The following is a 24,237-nucleotide window of genomic DNA, read 5'->3' on the forward strand; positions in this document are numbered from 1 at the left end:
TACCTAACCTTGGGATGGGATGGTGTGTAACTAATGCAATTCTAAAAAAGGCTTGAATAATTCAAAAGATTAAAAATAGCAAAAAAAAATATAATAATAAAATTGAACAAAAGGGTAAGTGTTCCAATGTCTTTGATATGAAAATATCTTCGATAAGAACACGTCTCAGATTGCGTCTCTTATCGAGTGCTCGGTACCGTGCCTGAGAAACATGAATGCCAAGTGAGTGATAGGCCGCATGATCGGGATTTCCCACACTTGCAAAAATAATAAAAAAAAGAGAGCTAAAAAAAAGTAGAAACTCAAGCATAAAAATACAAAGATTCAAAAGCAAGGTTGCACACCTTGAGGGCTTATATAGGCTCTTGAGCCTTTATCCCCTTCTTCTATAACCTTTAGCCTAACCACGTTACAATCCTTAAAAAGACCTTTTTGAGGTATACATACACTTGTGCGAGGTTCGGCAAGAGCTACGTTCGGCCTGATTCCTAACGGATACGTAGGTAATCTCACATCGAGGTGCGGCCGTAATAAACATGCATTCATATTCACACTCACACACTTACACCATGATCATATCAAGGGATCTCCAATTCTCATCCTTACCCATGTAGAGCTAAACTTGGGGGCTTGATCCCAACATCATTAGCTTGAGTCGCCACCATTTGACTGTTTTCAAAATATTTTCCCACACATTTAGCTCTTGAGGCCTAGCTTTAGTGTCACTTTCACACATTGCACAGATACATGACCAAATTTACTTCCCTTAGGAACCTTTTGTCCTGAAATCTTAACATAATGATGAAGCATGCCTTGTCACATCACTCATCAATCATAATTGTCATTGCATCACGAAGTATGAAGTACTTAGCCTCCGTGCCTAAGTTACCCAACTACTTTCATCATTGAGTCAACCATGGAGATAGCCTAGGATGGATTAATCCTTGCACCTTGAGAGATAGTATCAAACAACATTTGACTAAGCTCATTCAGCATGCATCTTCAAACTTTCGATTCTTTTTCGCGTCTTTCTTTTTCGATAGAAAGTCGGTACCCTCCACAACAATGACGGAAAATTTTTGCTTTTTTGCATTTTCGAGTCGCACAATCATAATACAATGCACACACGGGTAATGAGTCACACGTGTCATTTCACTTTGAGTCGAGTCAACCTCGAGTCAGTCAATCATATCAAGTCAAGTTTATACCTTGAGTCGTGTCGGGTCAATGAGTCAAGCCACGTTAAACCTTAGGTCAACCCTAAGATGATTAAAGATATTGGCAAAGTTCTATAGTCAAAATAAATACAGGTGCAGCAAAATAGGGAGGACCCTACTCCAATTTCTGGCGCCAGAGATATCTCAGCAACGACAGAGCTCGAAGCCTCTCAGAAAGGTGATTTCGACCTCATACAACAATTTCGGGTTTCTTGGTACGCCAGTTAGCCCCTATAAGCAATTTGACATGATTTAGTTGCCAGTTTGATTACAATCACAATAAGTGGTCGACCTGATGAAAGATCGTCTCACTTAGCTTAAAACGCCTAAGAATTGGCTCATCACGGAAACACCGACATACTGGTTTTAGCGAAAGCAAAGTTCAGGCGAGCTTTAGAGATCGACAAACGTTGGTCTTCGGAAATTTTTCTTCAGAATATTATCGCAACAAACGTTCAAGTACCGAAGCTCTATTTTTCTGAGACGTGTGAACATCTCCATCAAAGCCCTTTGCTCCAGAGACGCGTGAGCATATTATTCAAAGCTCTTTTGTTCAGAGACGCGTGAACATTTCTTCATCAAAGCTCTTTGCTCCAGAGACGAGTGGGCATATTATTCAAAGATATTTTGTTCAGAGACGCGTGAAAAATTCTTCCATCAAGCTCTTTGTTCAGAGACGCGTGGGCATATCATAAAAGCTCTTTTGTTCAGAGACGCGTGGACAATCCTTTTCAAGCTCTTTTGTTCAGAGACGCAAGGACATTTCCTACAAGCTCTTTTGCTCAGAGACGCGTGGGCATCCTATTATCAAGCTCTTCGTTCAGAGACGCGTGAACATATCAAAGAGAAGCTCTTTGTTCAGAGACGAGTGAACATCAAAACAACAAGATGGCGTTCCGTAGATTGTGGAAAGTTGTCAAAAAAGCAACTGAAGGTGATTTCAGGCGAAGTTATCTTCGATAGTATTCCCTTGGAAGTGGAATATTATCAATGCGGATGAGGATTGTTTCAAGAAAAGCGATCTTCTATAGTATTCCCTTGGACGTGGAATATTATCAATGCGGATGAGGATTGTTTCAAACGAAGCAATCTTCGATAGTATTCCCTTGGACGTGGAATATTATCAATGCGGAGGAGGATTGTTTCAAGAGAAGCAATCTTCGATAGTATTCCCTTGGACGTGGAATATTATCAATGCGGGTGAGGATTGTTTCAAAAGAAGCAATCTTCGATAGTATTCCCTTGGACGTGGAATATTATCAATGCGGATGAGGATTGTTTCAAGAGAAGCAATATTTGATAGTATTCCCTTGGACGTGGAATATTATCATAGTGGAGGAGGATCGTTTCAAGCAAAGCAGTCTTCTATATTGGAAGTAGTTACAAGCGTAGCGGTTTTCAAGCAGGATGGCATTCTCTAGCATGCAGGAGGTCATCAAAACAATCGGTTACTTTTAGAGACGTGTGATAAACGGTGCAAGATACGCGTTTCTTAATTCTTTTATCTATTTAACTAACGCTAGTTTTGCAGGTATCAGCTTTACAAGAGTGATTTAGGATCGCAGAACGTTTTGAATCACTCTCCGTCCCTATCGATAATTTGACTATCGTTTTCGAAACTCGCGTTTCTCCAAACTCAGTCAAAGTGGGGGCTTCTGTAGACACTTATTTGTGTCTCCCCAAAACCAAACCCGGTGATGAGTACCTTTCACGTCAAATCATAATCGAATGAAGCGAAAGTGTGGAAAGTTTAGTGTTGCGGATAGTTTTAATTTCTTTTCTCTTCTCTCTGTTTTTGAAAACTTATTTTAAGAAAACAGCCAATATGGTTTGGTTGGTCCATGATATAGGTCCAATAGTAGTGAGGTTGTCAATTCACCTTCAACGGCTCTCAAGCGATCAAGAACACAATGGAGTGAGAGTTCAAGGTAGCAACAACCCCCTATGGTTGACCTGGAACTCCAAATTCCGAGGTGGAGCGAGGTGGTGGTCACTTCCGCTGAACAAAAGGTTAGGATGCTCAACCTCATTACGAGGCAGGTAATTTCTACCCGTTTTGTTCATCATCCCACTCTAGCTAGATTAGGAATTGATAAACCTGTGGAAAAATTGTTTAAAGGCATTGGCATGAGTGGTTGCTTTCAAATGCATTATGATACATATGATTATTTGACCGTGGAATTTATTTCTAGTTTTAACGTGATTAAATCTAATGCTATAATTACTCATGTTCAATTCCGATTGCTTAACAAAGATGTGAGAATGACTTTGAAAGAATTTGGTAAATTGTTTGAGTTAAAATTGGATAAACCCATTGAACCTTCCCAAGACCATATTGTCGTGGTCTATCAAAAACTCACAGGGGAGGGTTTAACTAATGGAAAATTTGAAAATGCAGCCATTTAAAGTTTGTAATTTGCAAATTGCAACCATTTAAATTTTTTTTTTTTTTTGCAAATTGCAACCCAAAAGTTCGTATAAATTGTAAATTGCAGCCCGATTCATATTTTTCATCGGTTTACATGTTGAAAAATCTCCGGTTAAGGTTTTACGGGTCATTTTAGCTCTTAGGGGCCCGAATTGAGCTCGAAATTAGAAGAAAAAAAAAATAAGTGTCTCATTTTTACAGTTTCCCACAAATCGATACATTTTTGTTAAGCAAAACGAGATACTTGCGTTATTTTTTTGCTAATTCTGAGCTCAATTCGGGTCCCTAAGAGTTAAAATGGCCCCTAAAACCTTAATCGAAGATTTTTCAACTTGTAAACCGATGAAAAAGTTGAATCGGGCTGCAATTTACAATTTAAATGAACTTTTGGGCTGCAATTTGTAATTTTTTTTAAAATGGCTACAATTTGCAAAATACAAATTTTAAATGGCTGCAATTTGCAAATTTTCCTTAACTAATCTCCAACATGCCAAGAGAACTTGGATTCAACATCCCGTGCTAAAATTTCGGCAACGGTTTGTTAGCCTCACCATCTTTGTGAGGCATGAACCGGCTAATGTATGGAGGGATGAGCTAGAGTTTTTGGCCTCCTATGTGATCCCTAGAGGCGAAAAATTGAACATCCCGCATAGGATAGCCCAACACTTCCAACGGGCGGCCAATGTGGCCGAGGGGGGAAGGTCTAGGGCACCTATTTATTTTGGTGGGTTGGTTACCCACATTGCGGTCAAACATCTAGGTTTCACCCCTACCAACCATAGGAAAGTAGAAGGTTCTACCCTTATGGACCTTGCTAACCTAGGAGGCCTTAATTGGATCCAACTCATGGGTGGTGAGACGTGGTGGATAATCCACCAAGAGTCAGGTAGGAGGGACCAAGCCTGTAAGCTACCCAACCCCACCTTGACTAAGTTTGAGAAGGGTAAGCCTTCCTAGACATTCGAGTTATATGGTCAAGGGGAGGCTCAAGCGGCTCACCATACACAACCCCACTCTCAACCTCAATGCCAACCACCACCCCAACCCTACACACATGATATCCCTACCTCTTCCATTGATTATAACCAGTGGCGGAGCCAGGATTTTCAACTTGGGGGGACAAAATGCTTAACTTACAAAAAGCTTAACAAAAAATAAAAAATCAAAAAAAAAAAACTCAAACACACAAATTGGTTAATACTTAATATTAAAATTTCAAAATAAAAAAAATGCTTAGTCATACAATTCAAAATGATGAAAAAAATTACATAAACATTACATAAAAATTACACTTTCATTCTTCGAGTCTTCATATTTTGGAAGCGATCAACAATTTTTTCATCAGCAACTCGTAAGAAGACATCCTTCTCAATAAAAGTGACCAAACAATCATTCATAAGTTGATCACCCATGCTATTTCGCAACTTATTTTTGACACATGTCATTGCGGAAAACACTCTTTCAACACTTGCCGTGGCAACGGGAAGAATCAACATCAACTTGATAAGCAAATGAATAAGAGGAAAATTCTTATGCTTATTGGTTTTAAAAAGCATCATAGAAAGAGAATTAAGGTCATTTACACCTTGAAATCTTTCATCATTTAGCATGTTCTCCATGAATATATCAAGTTGACATTCAAGAGTCATCAAATCAAAGCTTGAAAATTCTTCGGGATAAAAAGAGGCAAGTTTAAGTACCTTATCTTTATCAAAGGATGAGAAGTTATCTTTAGGACTTAAACAAGCCAAACATATTAGTATCTCTATATTCCTCTCATTAAATCGATCATCAAGTTCTTGAAGATGCAAATCAATCACTCTTAAAAAAATTCCAACCCGAAAATGATGTTGATTTGTTGCTTCTTCAACAAAACGTCTTGATCTCCCTTGAGGAACATAAGGAGAATCCATAGTGAGAACAACAATACCATGTTTAGCACAAAATGAAGTTACCTTGTTTAAGAGAGTATCCCATCCTTGCTCCCTCATTTTTTGCAACACCATTTTTGTGTAAGTGACAAGTTCCATGACATTTACAATATCTTGCTCCTTTCTTTGCAAAGCAACACATAAATCATTAGTGTATCAAAAAATAGTCAACATCAAGTGAGAAATAAAATAAAGTCAAATGACTCTAATTGTCCTAAAACAATTTAAGCTTTGAACTTATCTTTCGATATACCATGCTTCCCAATGTGTAAAAGTACCTTACCAATTGTGGGAAATAAGAGGATGATGTTTGAAAGAGACTTGTAATGATAACTCCAACGAGTATCCCCGGGCCTCTTCAAACCAAGTTCTTGATTTAAACCGGATCCACTCCCAATATCCCCTACATCCAATGCTCGAGCAACTTCTTGAGCTTTTAATCTTGTCGATCGAATCATTCCTCTTCTCTTGCAAGAAACTCCAACCACATTCAATAATTTTGCAAGTATCTCAAAAAGCCAACCACAACTATCATTCTTTTTAGCAACGGCAACTAGTGTTAGTTGAAGTTGATGAGCAAAACAATGTATGTAGTAGGCACTTGGAGTATCATTCATAATCAAAGTCTTAAGACCATTTATTTCACCTTTCATGTTGCTAGCTCCATTGTACCCTTTCCCTATTATCATAGACGGACTCAATGAATGTTCAACAAGTAAAGACATGATTGCATCTTTAAGAGTTAAAGCGATAGTATTACCAACATGAACAATGCCTAAAAATCGCTCCATTACCTTTCCACTACCTCTATTAACAAAGCGCAAAACAAGAGCTAGTTGTTCTTTTTGGGACACGTCACTTGACTCATCGGCTAATATGACAAAGTAATCATCACCAACTTCTTCTATTATGCACCTAGTTATTTCTTTGGCACAACAATTAATAATATTCCTTTTGAATAGAAGGGGAAATCATTTGAAAATTTTTAGGTGCATTTTCAAGAGTATGTTGTCTTACTTCCTCAACCTTTTCTCCTAACCATTTCAAAAGCTCAAGGAAATTACCCCTATTATATGACTCCCCGCTTTCATCATGTCCACGAAATGTCAAACCTTGCCCCAAAAGAAATCTTAAACAAGTTAAAGATGCATTCAAGCGAATAAAATATTCACTTTTAATCACCTCACTTGCATTGGCAAACACATTCAAGATTGATTTTTTTTTCCATCTCTTAAATTCACATATTTCTCATAAGCAAGATTATGAGCACTGTTAATTCCACCCACATGCTTCTCAAATCTTTCCGGTTTATTCCATGCCCTAAACCCTCCATCAACAAATGCATCACCCCCCGAATAACTATCAACTTCGTTCTTGAACAAGTAACATACAAAACAAAATGTGGCATCTTTTTCAATACTATACTCAAGCCAATCCCATTTCTTGAACCAATGAATACTAAAGCGACGTAAACCAGACACTTGTCTTTGAGGAAAGTCATGAGTTTTTGGTTGGCAAGGTTTTTTAAGAATATAACCCCTCCTAACTGCATTTCGTTCATTTGCGGGGTAATCCATTATGTTTATTCTTTTTCCCGGATCATGAGGAAGAAGGTCAACATCGTATACCAAATCTTCCTCCAATGGTACATTACTAGTACTTGAACCACCCATTTCCATATCATTTTCTTGACTTTGAGGGGAGCTTAATGAAGGGGAGTTATTGGACTCATTTTTCATGGAGTTTCTTTCTTTTAAACATGAATTGCCGAAGATCGGGTTGTTTTCTAGTAGCCTTGGATTTGTTTGAATTAGGTGAATCATTTGACATTTCCTAATTAAATTGAAAAATATATATCGATTTCCACAATCCACATCATTGCATAATAATAAAACCTAAGATTAAAATTGCAATTAAATTAAAATTCAACAAAGATTGCAATTAAAATTAACAATAATTCAACAAAAATCTGGAAATTAGGAATAACAATTGGGGATTTCAAATTAGGGATTTCGAATTAGGGTTAACAAGACATACCATTGATGGATTTGATGGAGCGAAAACGGCCGAGGCTCGACGGTCGGACGATGAGGGCATGAGGAAGTGCGCACGCGGCGCAGCTAGTGAAGTGGTGACTGGTGAGGACAGAGGACCAACTGACCGAGCCACCGAGGACGGTCAATCACACAATTACAGCAGTACTGGAGGGCGGTGGAGGCTGGACTAGCGAGGCAGCGTCGCAGTGCGGCAGCGAAGAACGGAGGTCGTCGATCTACTAGAGGAGACGAGGAGTAGAGGCAGTGGCGAATTGGAGGAGTGAAGATGGAGCAGCGCAGCTTCAGTTCTTCGTTTCATCCGTTCATATCCAGCATTTTGTTTTTTTGTTTTTTTTTTTACTTTTTTTTTAATTTTTTTTTAAATTTGGGGGACAGTTGTCCCCCCATGTCACTTAACTGGGTCCGCCCCTGATTATAACATTGATCCTCATGTCCCATATGACTTTTCGGCTTTAAGGAGCCAACTCGATAGGATTAAGAGGGGACAAGGAAGAGTAGAGGGTTTAGTGAGAAACCTTGACACTAGAGTAGGTTCTCTAGATAGACCATGTGGAGAGAAACCTAAGGAGGGGTTTATACCCCATGTATGATGACTATGCCCGCCGAGGGGATTTCCCCCGAGGCTCTTGTTCCCGCTTGGTTTCAATACCCCCAAGGAGGGTATTCAACCCTCGGTGCCTATGGTAGTTATGTGGACTATTCTTCGTTCCATGGTTATGGGGCCGATGCTCCTTTTGGTGGGATTGGGAGGAATGTGGACCCTAACTACTTTGCAGGTGGTTTGGGTTATGGTGGCATTGGTTCGAGCCATGGAGGTGCCTGCTCTAGCCATGGAGGTGCCGGCTCTAGCCATGGAGGTGGCTATTCTACCATGGATGGGGATGATGATGAGGAGTAGCTACTCCTAGCTACACCCCCAAGTCATTGAGGGCATTGCTTGATTTGGCTAGGGGGAGATGATCATGTACATATGGTAACTCTCTCTTTTCTCTATTTAATGCTTTTTAGTATAGATTTTTTTTTTTTTTTTTTTTTTTTGCTTTCTAGAGTAGTTTTATTGCTTTCATATATGAAAAATACTATAAAAAATAAAAAAATAAAAAAAATCCAAAAATACGTTCTAATGAATTGTAAATCATGCCTCCCTGTGCCCCATACTTGAAAAATATTGTTTTGATTCTTGGTATATGATAATGAGCATTGTGAAGTTGTTGATCATGATTTGAAGTTTTATTGTTCGGATGCCTAAAAATGCGTCAATTTTGCCTAACTATTTGTGAATATAGTGCTTGACTAGTTGATTTGGTTAGGAATTGTGTGATAGTTTCTAGTATGTCAATGAATTTGAGTATTGGTTTGCAACTATGAGTAATGTTTGTATGGGCTCAATATTATGCACATTGATGAGGACGAAGGCATTTGTTCTTTTAGGTAGCCTTCAGACGATATTAGATACATTTTTTCCCTTCTTGCTACCTGTAGGGAATATTTCAAGCATTATCCCTAGCTTGAAACCCACTGTGATCATACACTAAGGTACGGTGAGTCGCCAACAAGTTTTATGAACTTGTAAACCGTTCATGAGGTGAAGGTTACCCCCCTTAACGATCAAGGAGATCGTCAACTCCAATAGGTATGGAACCATGACTGGTAGTTCGGTGATGAAGGTACAAATCCAACCTAAAATAGATTGAACCTGCCCTAATAATAGGCCTCTACTTTATTCTGATCGTATTCATGTGCGCTTTCTGACTAACATGCAATCAATAGGTTTAACCCTAAACATGTTTAATCTATGTTGGTTGAATATTAATGCACAAACAAAATATTATTGGCGATCACTTGAATTATAATCAAATTAACCCTAAATAAGATTAATAATTATCTTATTAAGCGTGATTACAAGTACCAATTCCCTTTAAACATGCATAAAAGGCGTGATTAAGCAATAACAATAATATATATTCCAAGCAACATAATAATCAAATTATATAATAATAATAATTAAAATAATCATATTTATCATAATCATGTTAAAACATAATAATAGCAAGATCCTAGGCATGATACTGACAAGATTAATAACAAACCTTAGCATGTCACTAAGCAATAAAAATCAAAGCTTTCAATACAAGAAAAAGGGAAATTAGCAACTGATTTTTGCGACTACCATAATAATTAGTCGCACGCAAAAAATATTTTTGCGACTGAAAAAGACGAGTAGTTGCAAATTTTGCAACCGATTTTGCAGTAGTTGCTATGCGGTCACTAATTAGCGACTGATTTTTGCGACTACCATAATAATCAGTCGCAAAAATTATTTTTGCGACTGAAAAAAAACGAGTAGTTGCAACTTTTGCAACTGATTTTGAAGTAGTTGCTACGCGGTTGCTAATTAGCAACTAATTTTTGCGACTACCATAATAATTAGTCGCATGAAGTATTTTGTGACTGAAAAAAACGAGTAGTTGCCAATTTTGCAACCGACTTTGTAATAGTTGCTATGCGGTCGCTAATCTGCGACGCTCTTATAACTTTTTGCGACTAAATTTTAGGTGCTAAGGTTAATAATTTTGAAACCATTTTTTAAAAAAAAAATTGCAACTACTATTGTAACTCGCTACCATTGTTTTTAAAATTTATTAATAAAGAAATAAAAAACCCTTAATATAATAAGTTGTTGCCACAAAAAAAAACAAAAACTCCCGTCACTACTTATTCTTATTCCTTTATTCATAATCATACAAGACTCTTTTTTCCGGAAAAAAAAAAAAAAAAAAAAAAAAAAAAAAAAAAAAAAAACCCGGCTTCCATTCTGAATTTCAGAACAACAAACCTTTTGTCGTCATCGTCAACAGCCGCCTTTGCGCCACCACATCTCCTCCCAGGTGAGTAACTCATTCTTCTCCTTCATATAGTCCATTCCATCTTTCTCTTACTGTAATTTGCCAATTGCGAATTTTAGGGTTATCATTGTGTTTTTCTTTTTCCATTTTTTGATTTTAATTTGATATCCATTGCTAATTGCGAATTGGTTTTAATTTGGTTATTGATTGAATTGCGAGTTGATTGATTTGCGATTTTTTTTTATCTGATTATAATACAAAGCATAAATTGTTCTTAAAAGTTGCAAATTGAAGTATGTTATATGCACATTTTTTTTTTTTACAGAATATGGCAGTAGCAAGAATTGTTTTTTATCTGATACTTATATGCGAATTGCAAATTGGTTTTAATTGTTTTTTATATGATACTTATACGGGAATTGCAAATATGGAAGTAGCAAGAATTGTTTTTATTCATTTATTTATTTATTTATTTATTTATTACTTACCTGATACTTATATGCGAATTGCAAGCAAGTATTTCTCAATTATTATTATGGGTTAATGGGGCTTAAAAGTTGTGGTGAGTTGTCAAATTGAATACTTTGAATAAAGTGATATGATAATTATATTCTAGCATTGCAACTCATATCATGTTTGGTGAACAATCTGATTAATTGTGAAGTTTTAACTTTCTAATTCATATTTTCGATTAATATTCTATGTGGGGATTTGAACACTAGAGGTGTGTTGGTTTTACCTACTTTATACTGCTTATCACTCCTAATTATTAAAGCTCTATTTACCTTTAATTTGATTCTCACTTACTTTGATTATCTCTGATAAACATTATCTTTTATTATGAGGCACCCAGGGAGATGTTAAGTAGCCAAACATATCAAATTCTGAACATGCCAAAAAAATTGTAGTAGTCAGTGGTTTTGATTTGTGCTTCTGATTTGTTTGAATATAGGTAGTAAAATCTGATTCTTGGGTCATTTAATTAAAGAGACTGATATTTCAATAGCATCTCTCTCACTCACCCCCCCCCCCCAAGATTGAGTTAGCTAGAATGTCAACAATATTACATATGTCTCTCCCTATAGCATCTCTCTCTCTCTCTCTCTCTATAGCAAGTGTGATAATTTATGAGCATATAAAGAAGACTATATTACATATGTGTAGATCGGCTATCTATCTATAGCTATAGTTGTGTACTAAATTACATATATAAGAGTTTCTTGGAGTAGAGCTGTCGAGCGTACTTATGGAATTATGGACAATGGTATCAATGAACCTATCATAGTTTTGTTCTTCTTGTTTCACTATAAGCATATGCAAATCGTGGATATCATACACTGATGTATAATGAGGTTGCTTATGCTGTTGAACCAGATTCTCTTAGAAGTTAGATAGAAATCCTAAGAACAATGCTTTTGCAAGCTGCTTAGCCCTTACAACTTAGTAATAAGTTTGATCAATTTCAAAAGTTTATCTTCGCGTTTTAGTTTGTATTGTTATGGTATGATGGGCACTATATTTGTTTCCCATCAAGTGGTTTTCTAATCAGTATTTTACAGTTCTTTTCCAGTTTCCTTTCCAAGGGAACAGAAATAATTCAGGTGCCTAACTACATCTACGTTGTTACTAATGAGCATGTCTGGCATGCATGAGTCTATATAAAGATGTTGTAGCTTACTGGATACAGGAAGTTGTATGCTGGCTCTTTGATGCTTGTTTATAAATGTAGAAGTGTCTTCTTTTGTTATAGACTGTTTTTGTATCAAAATCTTAAACTCTCCATAAGCTTAAACTCTCCCATCAAAATCTTGTTTATAAATTAGAAATAAAATTATATATGTATAATATGCTATTTTGAGTTAAAATTATAAGCTTTACATGTTAATTATGTGCAGCGTACATATACTTGGAGAACTGAGTTCGATGCTAAGGCTAGGAGAGAATTTGACAAAAAAGCTGGGGACCGACTTAGGGGCACATTGAACCAAGTTTACAAAATGCCTCTCCATAAGGAAGTTAGTTTCATGACTGACACTGTTCGAGCTAATTCATAAATAAGCGTAAGCATCCTGATTTTCTGAAACGTTCTAACCAAGCAAGAGATAATCGGTTATCTGGCCAAACATTAGAAAAGTTTGACCCTGGCCATCGCCAAGGTAGTGTATCTACTCCTCAAGTGGTTAAAAAAATGGTAAGTGTATGATTTTAGCAGCTAACTTGTGATTTTATATAAGATTGAAGCAAGTAGAAAATTTTTAGCCACTAAGAGATGACAATAACTAGTCTTTATTACAATTGCTCTGTAGTCTATGTTCCCTATTTTTTGTTGTATTTTTTTTAGTGCTAACAAATTCTTCTAATACAAGGCAAAGAAAAAGGATGGAATTTTACCAACTGCTGCTGAAGTATATGAGAGCACTCATTCTGTTTGTGTGGGCAATGATGAAGTTGAATTGATGGGTGACAAGTCTCAAAAAGTCATGGTATGAGTATACTTCTATATTTTGCTAAGATTACAAAAAAAAAAAATATGTGGTATTTAATGTTTGGAGATATTATAGATTGTTTATTTGTTTGTGTGATTGAGTTGGAGGATGAGAATGATTTGCCGGCATTAATCATATGATTAATGTGGTATGGCACAATGTGAATTGAGACAGGTTTATTTTGAAGCCATACCCTATAGGAGGGGATTCTTCAATTTACAAAGGAGACTCTGCCGAAATTTTTACTAATAACTGCTTACATAAATTATTTTGCTATAAGTGTTACCTTTTTTATTTAAAAAAACAACTATAATAAAAATACCCATGATCCACTGTTCCCAATAGTTGTACCTTTGTAGTCTGGAACATCTATTAAGAGGTAACTCTGACTGTACTTGTATTCATGTTCTTGCATCATTGATGGGTAATACTCTATTAGCTGCTCTAAAGCAATTAAATTAAATTGTGTTTTAGAAGTCCAAACAAGTTTTTATCCCGGACGATGTCCCGAGTCATTGCTTGTATTTTTATTATAGTTGTTTTTTTTAAATGTATTTAGTTTATTAAAGTTTTAACATTTGAGATCATAGTTACTAATACATATCTTAATGCAGGGAGAATATATGGAAAAACTTGAGGAATATAAGAATAAAGGAATTGAGATAAACCCCGACAAAGTCTACTTGGAGGTTGTAGGTGGGAAAAAGAAAGGAAAAGTCTACGGTTTAGGGAGTGCTTCACAAATGTATTACAAGAGTGATCCTACTTCTCAATCTACTGCATCATCTTCCACTCCTTCCATGATTTCTCAATTAAGTTCTCAAGTTGAAGAACTAAAGAAGATGGCGGAAGAAAACCATAACAAGGTAGAAGAAAGCCAAAAAATAGCGGCAGAGAGCTTAAAATGTGCTAAGGAATTCGTCGAAAATCATGAGATCGAAAAAGCTACATGGAAGAAGGAAAAATTAGCTATGCAAAAAACATTGCAGGAAATGGCATCACTTGTAAAACAAGTTTACCGTCCTTATAAGCCTCCTACGCCTGCAGTCACTCGCTCTCGTGATACAACTAAGTGATTTTTATATTCTTGGTGGTAATTTTATGAACAACTGGTCTTTTACATTGTCATTAATTCTTGTTTGAAGTAGCTTTTTTTTTTATATGAGAGGTGACTTTTGGAACAATTAGTCTTATAAGTTAAATATTGTTTTTTAATACATTGATACAAAATTGATTGATATTTTGGATATTTGAATAAAATTAACATTTTGGTTATTTGAATTTATGCGTGGGTACCTTTTTTGCTTTGTGATTAATATTGGTTGTCGCTTAATTATGGTCTCAAATATTGATAGTTAGTCGCAAATATTTAGCGACTGCAAATTTGGTTTAGAGACTAATTGGTTAGTTGCAAAATCATTAGTCTCAGTAGTCGCTAATCTGTCACAAATAATTAGTTTTGTAGTCGCAAAAATTTGGTCTCGTATGTAGTTGCTAATCCGTCGCAAAAAACATTAGTCTCAATAGTCGCAAATCCGTCGCAATGAAACTAGTCTCTGTAGTCGCAAAAGTTTAGTCTCGTAGTTGCAAAAGTTTGGTCTTGTAGTCACTAATCCGTCACAAAAGGAGTCCTAAAACAATAGTCTAAGTAGTTGCTAATCCGTCGCAAATATTTTACGACGGACAATAATTTAGTTGCTAAAATTTGAAAGTTAGTCGCTAAATGGTAGTTGCAAAGGCGTTGCAAATCCGTCGCTAAATTTGCGACTGTCCAAAAATTAGTCGCAAAAATGGATTTGCGACGAGGTCTTTGGCAACGAACCAAAGTAGTCGCAAATCCGTCGCAAATCCATTTTTGCGACGGATTTGCGACTACATTGATCGTCGCTAATTACCCTTTTTCTTGTAGTGTTTAACCTTAACATGATACTAACATGAATATTAGGAAAGAATATAGGAAGCATCGTAGGAATCACAATTGTCATATTTGATATTAGAAATTATAGTTATTACCCTAAACATGACACTAGAATCATAATAACAATCTAGACATGATTTCTATATCATAAAATCAATTAATCAATTAAAGCACTTACTTGGATGCCTCGTATCTCTATCTAATAACAAAATACACGCGTTAGTAACTTCAAGGAAAATAATAAACAAAAAATTAAATTAAATAATTGAAAGAGAGATTTGGGACCAAACCCTCAGAAATTAAAACCTTTCACGTCTAGAGCGAAAGCAACTTCGAACATTGCTAGGTGCTTCTAGATCTTGAAATTGCGGAATTTGTATGCAAAAACTAGAGAGAAAGAAAGTGATCAAGAGATTCTTGATGAGAATTAAAAAACTAGAGAGTTGATAGTTGTTGATGATCGAAAACGGAGGTTTTAGGAGGCTATTTATAGAGAAAATCAGCCAGACGGATAGAAAAACAAATCAGAGTTTCGAAGAGAATAAAACAGATTAGCGCCAAACGCTGGACATTAGCGCCAGACGCTCAGGCGCTAATCCTGTCGTCAAGCGCTAGAAACTAATTTCGCATGTTTTCTTAATTTTGATAAAATTTAGCCGTACAGAAGGGCAAAAACGTATTTTCCTTAAAAACACTTCTTTTATTCTGATTAAAACTCAAGAAGTCAACTAAAGTCAATTTATCAATGCTAATTGAATTAAGAATGAAAATAACCTTTCTAGAAGAATCTAGAAGACTAAAATCAATTCTAATTGCATTAGGAATGATAAATCAATATTAGGCCCTCCTCTAGATCAATGGGCCGCATATAAAAATCAAACCGGACCTAGTTTAGTAATTTGGCCATAACTTCCTCATTATTCATCCGAATTGGGCTTATAATATATCGTTGGAAAGCTCTTTACAAGCCCTATCCAACTACCATTATTGGACCCTTGCCATGGACCAAACTAAACAGGAATGCACGTTTTTCAAAAATAAGGTAAGAAAAGAAATATTTTCAAAAACAGAAAGAAGAGATATTTTAATAAAAACATCCTCAACATTAGACTTGTCACACTTTTGCTTCATTCGATAATCAAATGATATGAAAGGTATTCATCACTGGGCTTGGTTTTGGGGAGACACAAATGGGTGTCTACAGAAGCCCCCACTTTGACTGAGTTTGGAGAAACGCAAGTTTCGAAAACAAAAGTCAAAGTATCGATAGGGACGGAGAATGATTCAGAACATTCTGCGATTATAAATCATTCTTGTAATGCCGATACCTGCAAACTAGCATTAGTTTAAACAGATAAGAGAGTTAAGAAACGCTTATCTTGCACCGTCGAGCACACGTCTCTGGAGGTAACCGATTTGTTGTTGTTGCATTGCTGCTGTTGTGACAACCTTCCACAATCTATGGAACGCCATCTTGCTGTTTTGATGTTGTGGTTGCGCTTTGCCGCTGTTGATGTTCACTCGTCTCTGAACAAAAGAGCTTTTTAGGATATGTTCACGCGTCTCTGAACAAAGAGCTTTGAATGACATGTCCACACGTCTTTGAATAAAAGAGCTTTGAATGATATGCCCACGCGTCTCTGAGCAAAAGAGATTTGATGAATATGTCCACGCGTCTTTAAACAAAGAGCTTTTGATATTCGAATGTCTGTTGCGATAATATTCCGAAGAAAACTTCCGAACACCTACGCCTATCGATCTTTAAAGCTCGCTTGAACTTTTCTTCTGTTATGCCAGTACGTCGACACTTTTGCTGCTTGTGAACCATTATGTCGGTGCCTCTGCTATTCATGAACCAGTGTGTTGGTGTCTTGCGATGAGCCAATGTTTAGGCGCTTTAAGCTAAGTAAGAAGATCTTTCGTCAGGTTAATCACTTATTGTGATTGTAATCAAGCCGACTACTTAATCATGTCAAATTGCTTATAGGGGCTAACTGGCATACCAAGGAACCCGAAATTGCTGAAAGAGGTCGAAATAACTGCTCTGAGTGGTTGAGTGTTCTATCGCCGTTGCAGTGCCTCAGGCGCCGCGATTTGGCTTTGTCGCCAGATGCTCGGATCTAGCGCCAGGCGCTGCATTACGCTAGATGTTGTCGTTTGGCGGCGCTGGAGTCGGGTCTTCCCTATTCTACTCTTGCTGCCGCTGGGATGCACCTGTATTTATCTTTGACTATAGGACTTTGCTAATCTCTTTAATTATTTTATGGTCGACCTAAGGCTTAGTGTTGCTTGACTCATTGACTTGACACGACTCAAGGTATAAACTTGACTTGCTGTGATTGACTCGAGGTTGACTCGACTCGAAGTGAAATGACACGTGTGACTCATGACCCGTGTGTGCATTTTATTGTGATCGTGCGACTCAAAATGCAAAAAAAAGCAAAAAATTTCCGTCATTTTTGTGCAGGGTATCGACTTTTCCCGAAAAAGAAAGACGCGAAAAAAGAAAGAAGCGAAGTTTTTGAAGGTGCATGTGGAATGAGCTTAATCCGTTAACGTTGTCTCTCATAGTACAAGGATTGTAACATCTTAATCTATCCTAGTTGACTTGATACTGAAAGTATTTAGGTGACTTAGGCGTGGAGGCTATGTACTTCACACTTTGTGATGCAATGATGATTGATGAGCGATTTTAACATGACAAGGCATGCTTCAGCGTTATGTTAAGATTTCATGACAAAGGGTTCCTAAGGGAAAGTATATTAGGTCATGTATCTGTGCGGTGTGTGAAAGTGATACTAAAGTTAGGCCGCAAGGGCTAAGTGTGTGGGAAAATATTATTTCAAGAAGAGTCAAATGATGGTGACTCTTTAGGCAAGGTAAGCTAATAATGTAAGGATCAAGACCTTAAGTCTAGCTGTAAATGAAAAAGGATGAGCATTGGAGATCCCTAGATATGATCATGGTGTGTGAATGTGAACGTGAATGCATTTTTATTTACGGTCGCACCTCGATGTGAGGTTGCCTACGTATCCGTTAGGAATCAGGCCGAACGTAACTCTAGCCGAACCTCGCACAAGTGTCTGTATACCTCAAAAAGGTCTTTTTAAGAGTTGTAACGTGGTTAGGCTAAAGGTTGAAGAAGAAGGGGATAAAAGGCTCAAGACCCTAGATAAGACCCCAAGGTGTGCAACCTTGCTTTTGAGTATTTGTATTTTCATGCTTGAGGTTTCTTACTTTTGAACTCTCTTTTGTTTATATTTTGCTCTCTATCTTTTTTCTTTTTCATTTATTTTATTTTTATAAGTGTGGGAAATCCCGATCATGCAGTTTATCACTCACTTGGCATTCATGTTTCTCAGGCACGGTACCGAGCACTCGATAAGAGACGCAATCTGAGACGTGTTCATATCAAAGACATGTTCATGTCAAAGACATTGGAGCACTTGCCCTTTTGTACACTTTTATTATTATTATTATTATTATTATTATTAAAATTATTATTATTATTAATATTTATTATTATTATTATTATTATTATTTTTTTTTTTTTTTTTTTTTTTTTTTTTTTTTGCTATTTTAATCTTTTGAAGTCACTCAAGCTTTTTATGAAATCGAAAATTGCATAAGTTGCACATCATTCCATCCCAAGGTTAGGTAGATATGGGTTGAAAAATGAAAGGGTCTATCGTTAGACGAGGCTCAAAGTGGTTTATCAAAAAAGGATTGTATATTTGAAAGGGTGAAAGGTAATATGATGTGACTACAAGCGGTGCCTCAAATCATTAATATACACCTTGTGCTTAGTTCGACATGATTTTTTTTTTTTTGCAATGTAATGAAATGATCATATAAATGCTCATTTTATTAAAAGGAAAAAGAAAAAAATTCTACAAAATGAATCTAAGGAAATAAATGTGTCTATGCTAGACTTATTGGGGAAAGGAAAAAATGAAAAGGAAATAGAAAAAAGAGGTCATGAAATCTTGTCGTTGAAGTTCGCCTCTTGTCTTGTGTCATTTGCTTCATCATCACTCAGTCTTCTCACCAGCTAGAGGCAATGGAATCTTGTTTGCTTCTATGAGATCTTGAATAAGGTTTTGAAGCCTATAGAATTCATCAGTGGTATGACCGTTTCCTCGATGGTACTTACAACAGGAATTGGGCCCATCTTAAAGATTGCTTTTCTGGTGTTGGATCCTCGGTAGGGCCAATAGGTTTGATTAATCCTCGATCATAGAGATGATCAAAAGTAGCATCATAGGTCATTCCAATGGGTGTGAGCTCTCTCCTGGGTTTCTTTTTATATCCTTGATTATCCATAGCTAAGACACCGTTATGGTCAAAGGTATTAACATTGTTACTATAGTGGGTGTTCTCAGAAGAAGAAGGATTGTTGTTCTTCTTTCGTTCCTTTCCATCCACTGGGGCTATTGTTACTAGCCTTGGCCTTCTTGTCGCGCGGAGGAATATGAAGGAGATTTGAATCAATGAGGTCTTGAACACGATCTTTGAGAGCAAGACATGCCTCAATGGTGTGACCACGACCTCTATGGTATCGGCAATAAGATTTTGGGTCCCAATTGGGATACCGTTTCTCAGGCGGAGGGTCTTGACTGGGACCAATGGGGTGAATGAGACCTTGATCGTGAAGACAGTCAAAAGCTTCATTGTAAGTTATTCCTATTGGTGTGTATTCTTCAATGGTCGGTTTTGCCCGTGGCTTAGGAGCATTGAATTTTTCATTAGATCCATGGTGAGAATTTTGTTCGATAACCATCATCCAATTTACTAGTCCTTCTACCACATTCAAGAGCATGGCAATGACATCTTGCAGTTTTCGAACGTCTTCTTTTAGACTTGACAAGTTTTCCCTGGTATTATCTAAGAAAATACTTTCATCCTCCTTAATCATGGCCACTTCATCAAGAGAGGTGATATAAGTTGTCTCGATCATGAGCTGACCTACAGGTGTAATAAGAAGTGAAGGATCAAAGGATGTTTGATCTTATGCGATGGCTAGAATCTCGGAAGTTTTATTGTCATCAATCAGATCTTTAGTAGCTTCTTTGAGTTTCCAACACTCCTCGGTGTCGTGACCCTTTCCTTGGTGATATTTGCAGTGCTTATTAGGATCCCACTTGGGTAGCCTAGCTTTTGGAACTGGATCATTGATAGGCCCTATGGGCATGACTAGTCCTTTATGGTGTAACTTTTCGAAAGCTGCTTCATAACTTATGCCAAGTGGAGTGAACACTCTTTTCGACCTTTGGATTCGTGATTTGGGGGTGTTCATAGTATGTACTTCATTAATGGGAGAGGAAGAAGAAGGATGGTCGTTCTTCTTTCCTCTCGCACTATTATCTTTCAAAAGGTCATCTTCAATGTCAATGCCTATATTATACACAGCCTTGAAAGTATTCAAGTTGTGTTGGTATTTTAAGTGCTTTGAATACTTCCCTTGGAGATTCTTGATAAACATCCTCACAAATTCTTTTTCGGTAGGAACCTTGACCATATTAGCAGAAGTTTCCCTCCATTTGTTGAAGAAAGAAGTGAACCCTTCGTTTTCCTTTTGTTTTAACATCTCAAGTTGTCTGTGGTCTGTTTCGTCTTGAATGTTTCACTTATATCTATCTATGAAAGCGTTTGTTATTGACTCCCAAGAAGAGGTTTTTTCTTTGTCAAGGGAAAAGAACCATTGTTAACAAACAGTTTCAAGAGATAAAGAAAACAAGGAATCAGGTCGAACGTAGCTCTAGCCGAACCTCGCACAAGTGTGTGTACACCTCAAAAAGGTCTTTTTAAGGGTTGTAACGTGGTTAGGCTAAAGGTTGAAGAAGAAGGGGATAAAAGGCTCAAGACCCTAGATAAGCCCCCAAGGTGTGCAACCTTGCTTTTGAATATTTGTACTTTCATGCTTTAGGTTTCTTACTTTTGAACTCTCTTTTGTTTATATTTTTCTCTCTCTCTTTTTGTTTTTGCATTTATTTTATTTTTTATAAGTGTGGGCAATCCCGATCATGCAGTCTATCACTCACTTGGCATTCATGTTTCTCAGGCACGGTACCGAGCACTCGATAAGAGACGCAATCTGAGACGTGTTCATATCAAAGACATGTTCATGTCAAATACATTGGAGCACTTGCCCTTTTGTACAATTTTATTATTATTATTAATTTTATTATTTTTTGCTATTTTAATCTTTTGATGTCACTCAAGCTTTTTATGAAATTGAAAATTGCATAAATTGCATATCATCCAATCCCAAGGTTAGGTAGATATGGGTTGAATGTGGGTTTTTAGTGGAATTCATATGTGGACTAAGCTCATGTATGGATATATTTCGCATGAGCAGTATATAGGTAGTGGGGAGAACTTAGGCTTAAAAATAGATAGTATTTTTTTGCATGGGAGGCTAGTATCCGTAGGTTGTGACTTGATTTCATGGGAGGAAGGCTCTTCTATTCATAGAACTTCCAAGACTAGGTTTGAGAGATATTTTGGGTGGCTGTTGCATAATGGTTCCTTGATTCTCTCACCCACTTTATTACGTGGTGGAGTAGTGGTTGATTCATTTACTTGGTCTTCCAATAAACTTAGACTTGGTCTAGGGTGTAGATACGTTGAACACTTATTCTTGTTGACTTATTATGTATCCTTGATTTTGGGGACCTTTGGTAACTGCCTTGACATAGTTTTGTACATCTTGGTCTTGACTGCCAACGTCGTTAATAGTCAAACAAAATGACCCATAACAATAGCCCCTATTTTCTTAGTTGGAGCACGGCGAAAACTAGAAAAATTATACTTATTTTAATTTTGACTCTGTCTTCATTTAGATGTTTGTGTCATGATCCTTGTGTCCTAAGTGTTGATTCCTTCATCATTGTCTTCTCCTAATGATGCACTTTGTTCATGTGTAACCTTTAAGTTGTTGCCATGTTGATGTCGATGATATTGTTGGACGTTGTTTGTTGAGTCGAAAGCTAGTGTCAACTCTGGAAGCAAGCGTCATCGATGACGGACAGAAGATGGTCGTCGACGGATGGAAGCAGGTGTCGTCGAAGAATGAAAGATGGTCGTCAAAGGAAGTTGATGTTGTCGACGGACGGAAGGCGGTCGTTGACGGAAGGCGGTCGTCGACGGATGGAAGGTAGTGTTCGACGGACGGAAGCTGATATCTTCGACGGGCGGAAGCTAATATCGTCGACGAACAGAAGCTAATATCGTCGACGAACGAAAGCTGATCGTCGACGGACGGAATTTGATCTCGTCGACGTCCGAAGGACTTTGTCAATGTTGAATGTTGGTTGTGATAATGATCACGACATTAGTCAGAGATTGTCAACAAATAATGAGCTGGCGACAAGGCCAAAATAGGAGTTTCGAGTGCTAAGACCATTGATGAAAGCGACGATGTCTGTGTACACTGGCGATAATGCCAAATCTCTAGTATTGTATCATAGATTGAGTACTCGGATAATTAGATGATAGAAATACTTTAATATGGATAATGATTATAGAAAGACAATAAATATACTTACTTTTGGTCCTCAATAACATATTGTTAGAGGATAATATAATAATTCATTAATACAAAAGACATTAGTTTATACCAAACCTTTTAATAATCGTAATGTTGCTTTAAGGTCGCTCAATTCGAGGGTAGAGCAATTGAATCGTTGTCATTATAGAAATAACCACGAATATTAAATAAACGATGATACGTTAGCTCTTTGTTATAACCTATGGTGTCGAACTTGGCCCATTTAGGCGACAAAAACTCTTTTCAACATGGTGTCTGGCGACGAGGCCACATATGTAATTTGAATGCAATCGATAAAGGATTTCTCGATGTGAGTTTTATAGTGTTAAAGCCAATCAGAGAACTTTGTTGCGATGTCCGACGCTAAGTTCATTGAATGCATTTAGTGTTCACACTTGGTGTCACAACCAAGTGGTGCTTTCGTCATAATAATTTTAGGCGTCAGAACCATTAACATTTCAAGAGTTGTCTTTGTACGGAGATGACATCCAATCGCTTTGTCTTGTACTTTAAAGCACAAAATATTTATCGTATGTGATAACTTTTGTAACATCGTTGAGAACAAAGACTTGTGAGAAAATATAATCATTGCATGACTTTGTATCGGAAGGTAAACTCTGATGTAGTTCCAGAGCTACCGATATTGGGCATCATGTGTCTATGTTACCGATGCATGACAATACCAAATTAAATTAGAGAACAAAAAATAAATGGTTCATGGATAATATGTTGAAGACATGCAAATGAACAAAAGAATGTTTTTCTAAAATGATTTTTATCAACACTAATGATATTCTACATGCTTATGACACTTTGTAGACATAAGACACTATATGTACTTAAGGACTTGCTCGCTTTGCGGTGTTTCATTTGTTAATATGATCAATCATTACGACCAATCCTTTCGGTGTACTTTTGAAGAATAACTTTGAAAAAAGTTATACTATCATTGTATGGCCATCATTGCATTGTGCGCCAATACCCCTTGCGCCCTGGCATCTGACGCTGAACACAGAGGATTAAATTGGTAGTTCAGGTACCGGGTGTTTGGCGTCTGAAACTAGGGCCTATTTTTCCCGGGATTCGTTTGCTACGATGTTCTTTTGAGCGGAAGTTTTTCTCATCCCTTTTTGGGACACCTTTGTCAGTAACCGTTGTTTGGAGCTTTGGTCATGAACTTTTTTTTTTCCTTTGACACCGTCGTTCATTGCATTCTGCAAAATATAGGATAAAGCAATGGATATTCACTACTAAAATTTGGCCAAATTGCGACCGCCTTTAACAATCGCAACAAAAACAAAAACGGTCGCTAAGAATGATTGTGACCGTCAACGGTCATAAAGGGGTGGTCGTTATTTACTTGGTCGCAAAAAGTCAAAATTACGACCACTTGGCGGTCGCAATTTTATTGCGGTCGTTTCCATTATTTTCAACGACCGTTTTAACAACGGTCGCAAATATTATGATTTACGACTGGAATAGCAGCGGTCGCAAAATTTACCATTTGTGATGGCTTAAGGCGATCGCTAAAAAATTAAAAAAAAAAAAAAAAAAAAAAGTCGAAACACCTAGCAGATCCAGCAGGCAGCAACACCCTCACGCCTCAACCACTTGTACCACCCATCGAAACCCAGCAAACATACACACAATCATACCCTAAACCCCCTTTACCCACCACCACCGCCAATTGCCTTCCCTAAACCCCGTCAACCCGCCACCACCGCCAATCGCCTTCACTAAACCCCGTCAACCCGCCACCACCGCCAACCACTTTAATCCAAAAACCACCAGAAAACTAATCCCAC

General features: G+C 37.1%; 3 protein-coding genes across 3 annotated transcripts; 1 reads left to right on the top strand and 2 right to left on the bottom strand.

Annotated features, from left to right (window-relative positions):
• Positions 1-4,931: 4,931 nt before the first annotated feature.
• LOC110702698 lies at positions 4,932-5,651 on the bottom strand. Its single transcript, XM_021880453.1, has one exon. The coding sequence runs from the start codon at positions 5,649-5,651 to the stop codon at positions 4,932-4,934; it is 720 nt and encodes a 239-aa protein (XP_021736145.1).
• A 149-nt stretch (positions 5,652-5,800) lies between these two features.
• Positions 5,801-6,367, bottom strand: LOC110702699 (zinc finger MYM-type protein 1-like). Its single transcript, XM_021880454.1, has one exon. The coding sequence runs from the start codon at positions 6,365-6,367 to the stop codon at positions 5,801-5,803; it is 567 nt and encodes a 188-aa protein (XP_021736146.1).
• A 3,843-nt stretch (positions 6,368-10,210) lies between these two features.
• Positions 10,211-14,250, top strand: LOC110702719. The gene is made up of 4 exons (XM_021880472.1): positions 10,211-10,521; positions 12,375-12,670; positions 12,846-12,962; positions 13,580-14,250. Exons 2-4 carry the CDS (start codon positions 12,668-12,670, stop codon positions 14,039-14,041), a joined length of 582 nt encoding a protein of 193 aa, XP_021736164.1. The 5' UTR covers positions 10,211-10,521; positions 12,375-12,667; the 3' UTR covers positions 14,042-14,250.
• Positions 14,251-24,237: the final 9,987 nt, after the last annotated feature.

This window comes from Chenopodium quinoa, unplaced genomic scaffold, assembly GCF_001683475.1.
Source record: "Chenopodium quinoa cultivar QQ74 unplaced genomic scaffold, ASM168347v1, whole genome shotgun sequence".
NCBI lineage: Eukaryota > Viridiplantae > Streptophyta > Magnoliopsida > Caryophyllales > Amaranthaceae > Chenopodium > Chenopodium quinoa.

Coding starts and splice junctions, on each gene's coding strand:
- LOC110702698 (XM_021880453.1), bottom strand. CDS start 5,651: ATGGTGTTGCAAAAAATGAGGGAGCAAGGATGGGATACTCTCTTAAAC.
- LOC110702699 (XM_021880454.1), bottom strand. CDS start 6,367: ATGGAGCGATTTTTAGGCATTGTTCATGTTGGTAATACTATCGCTTTA.
- LOC110702719 (XM_021880472.1), top strand. Junction 12,963..13,579: donor ACAAGTCTCAAAAAGTCATG/GTATGAGTATAC, acceptor ATCTTAATGCAG/GGAGAATATATGGAAAAACT.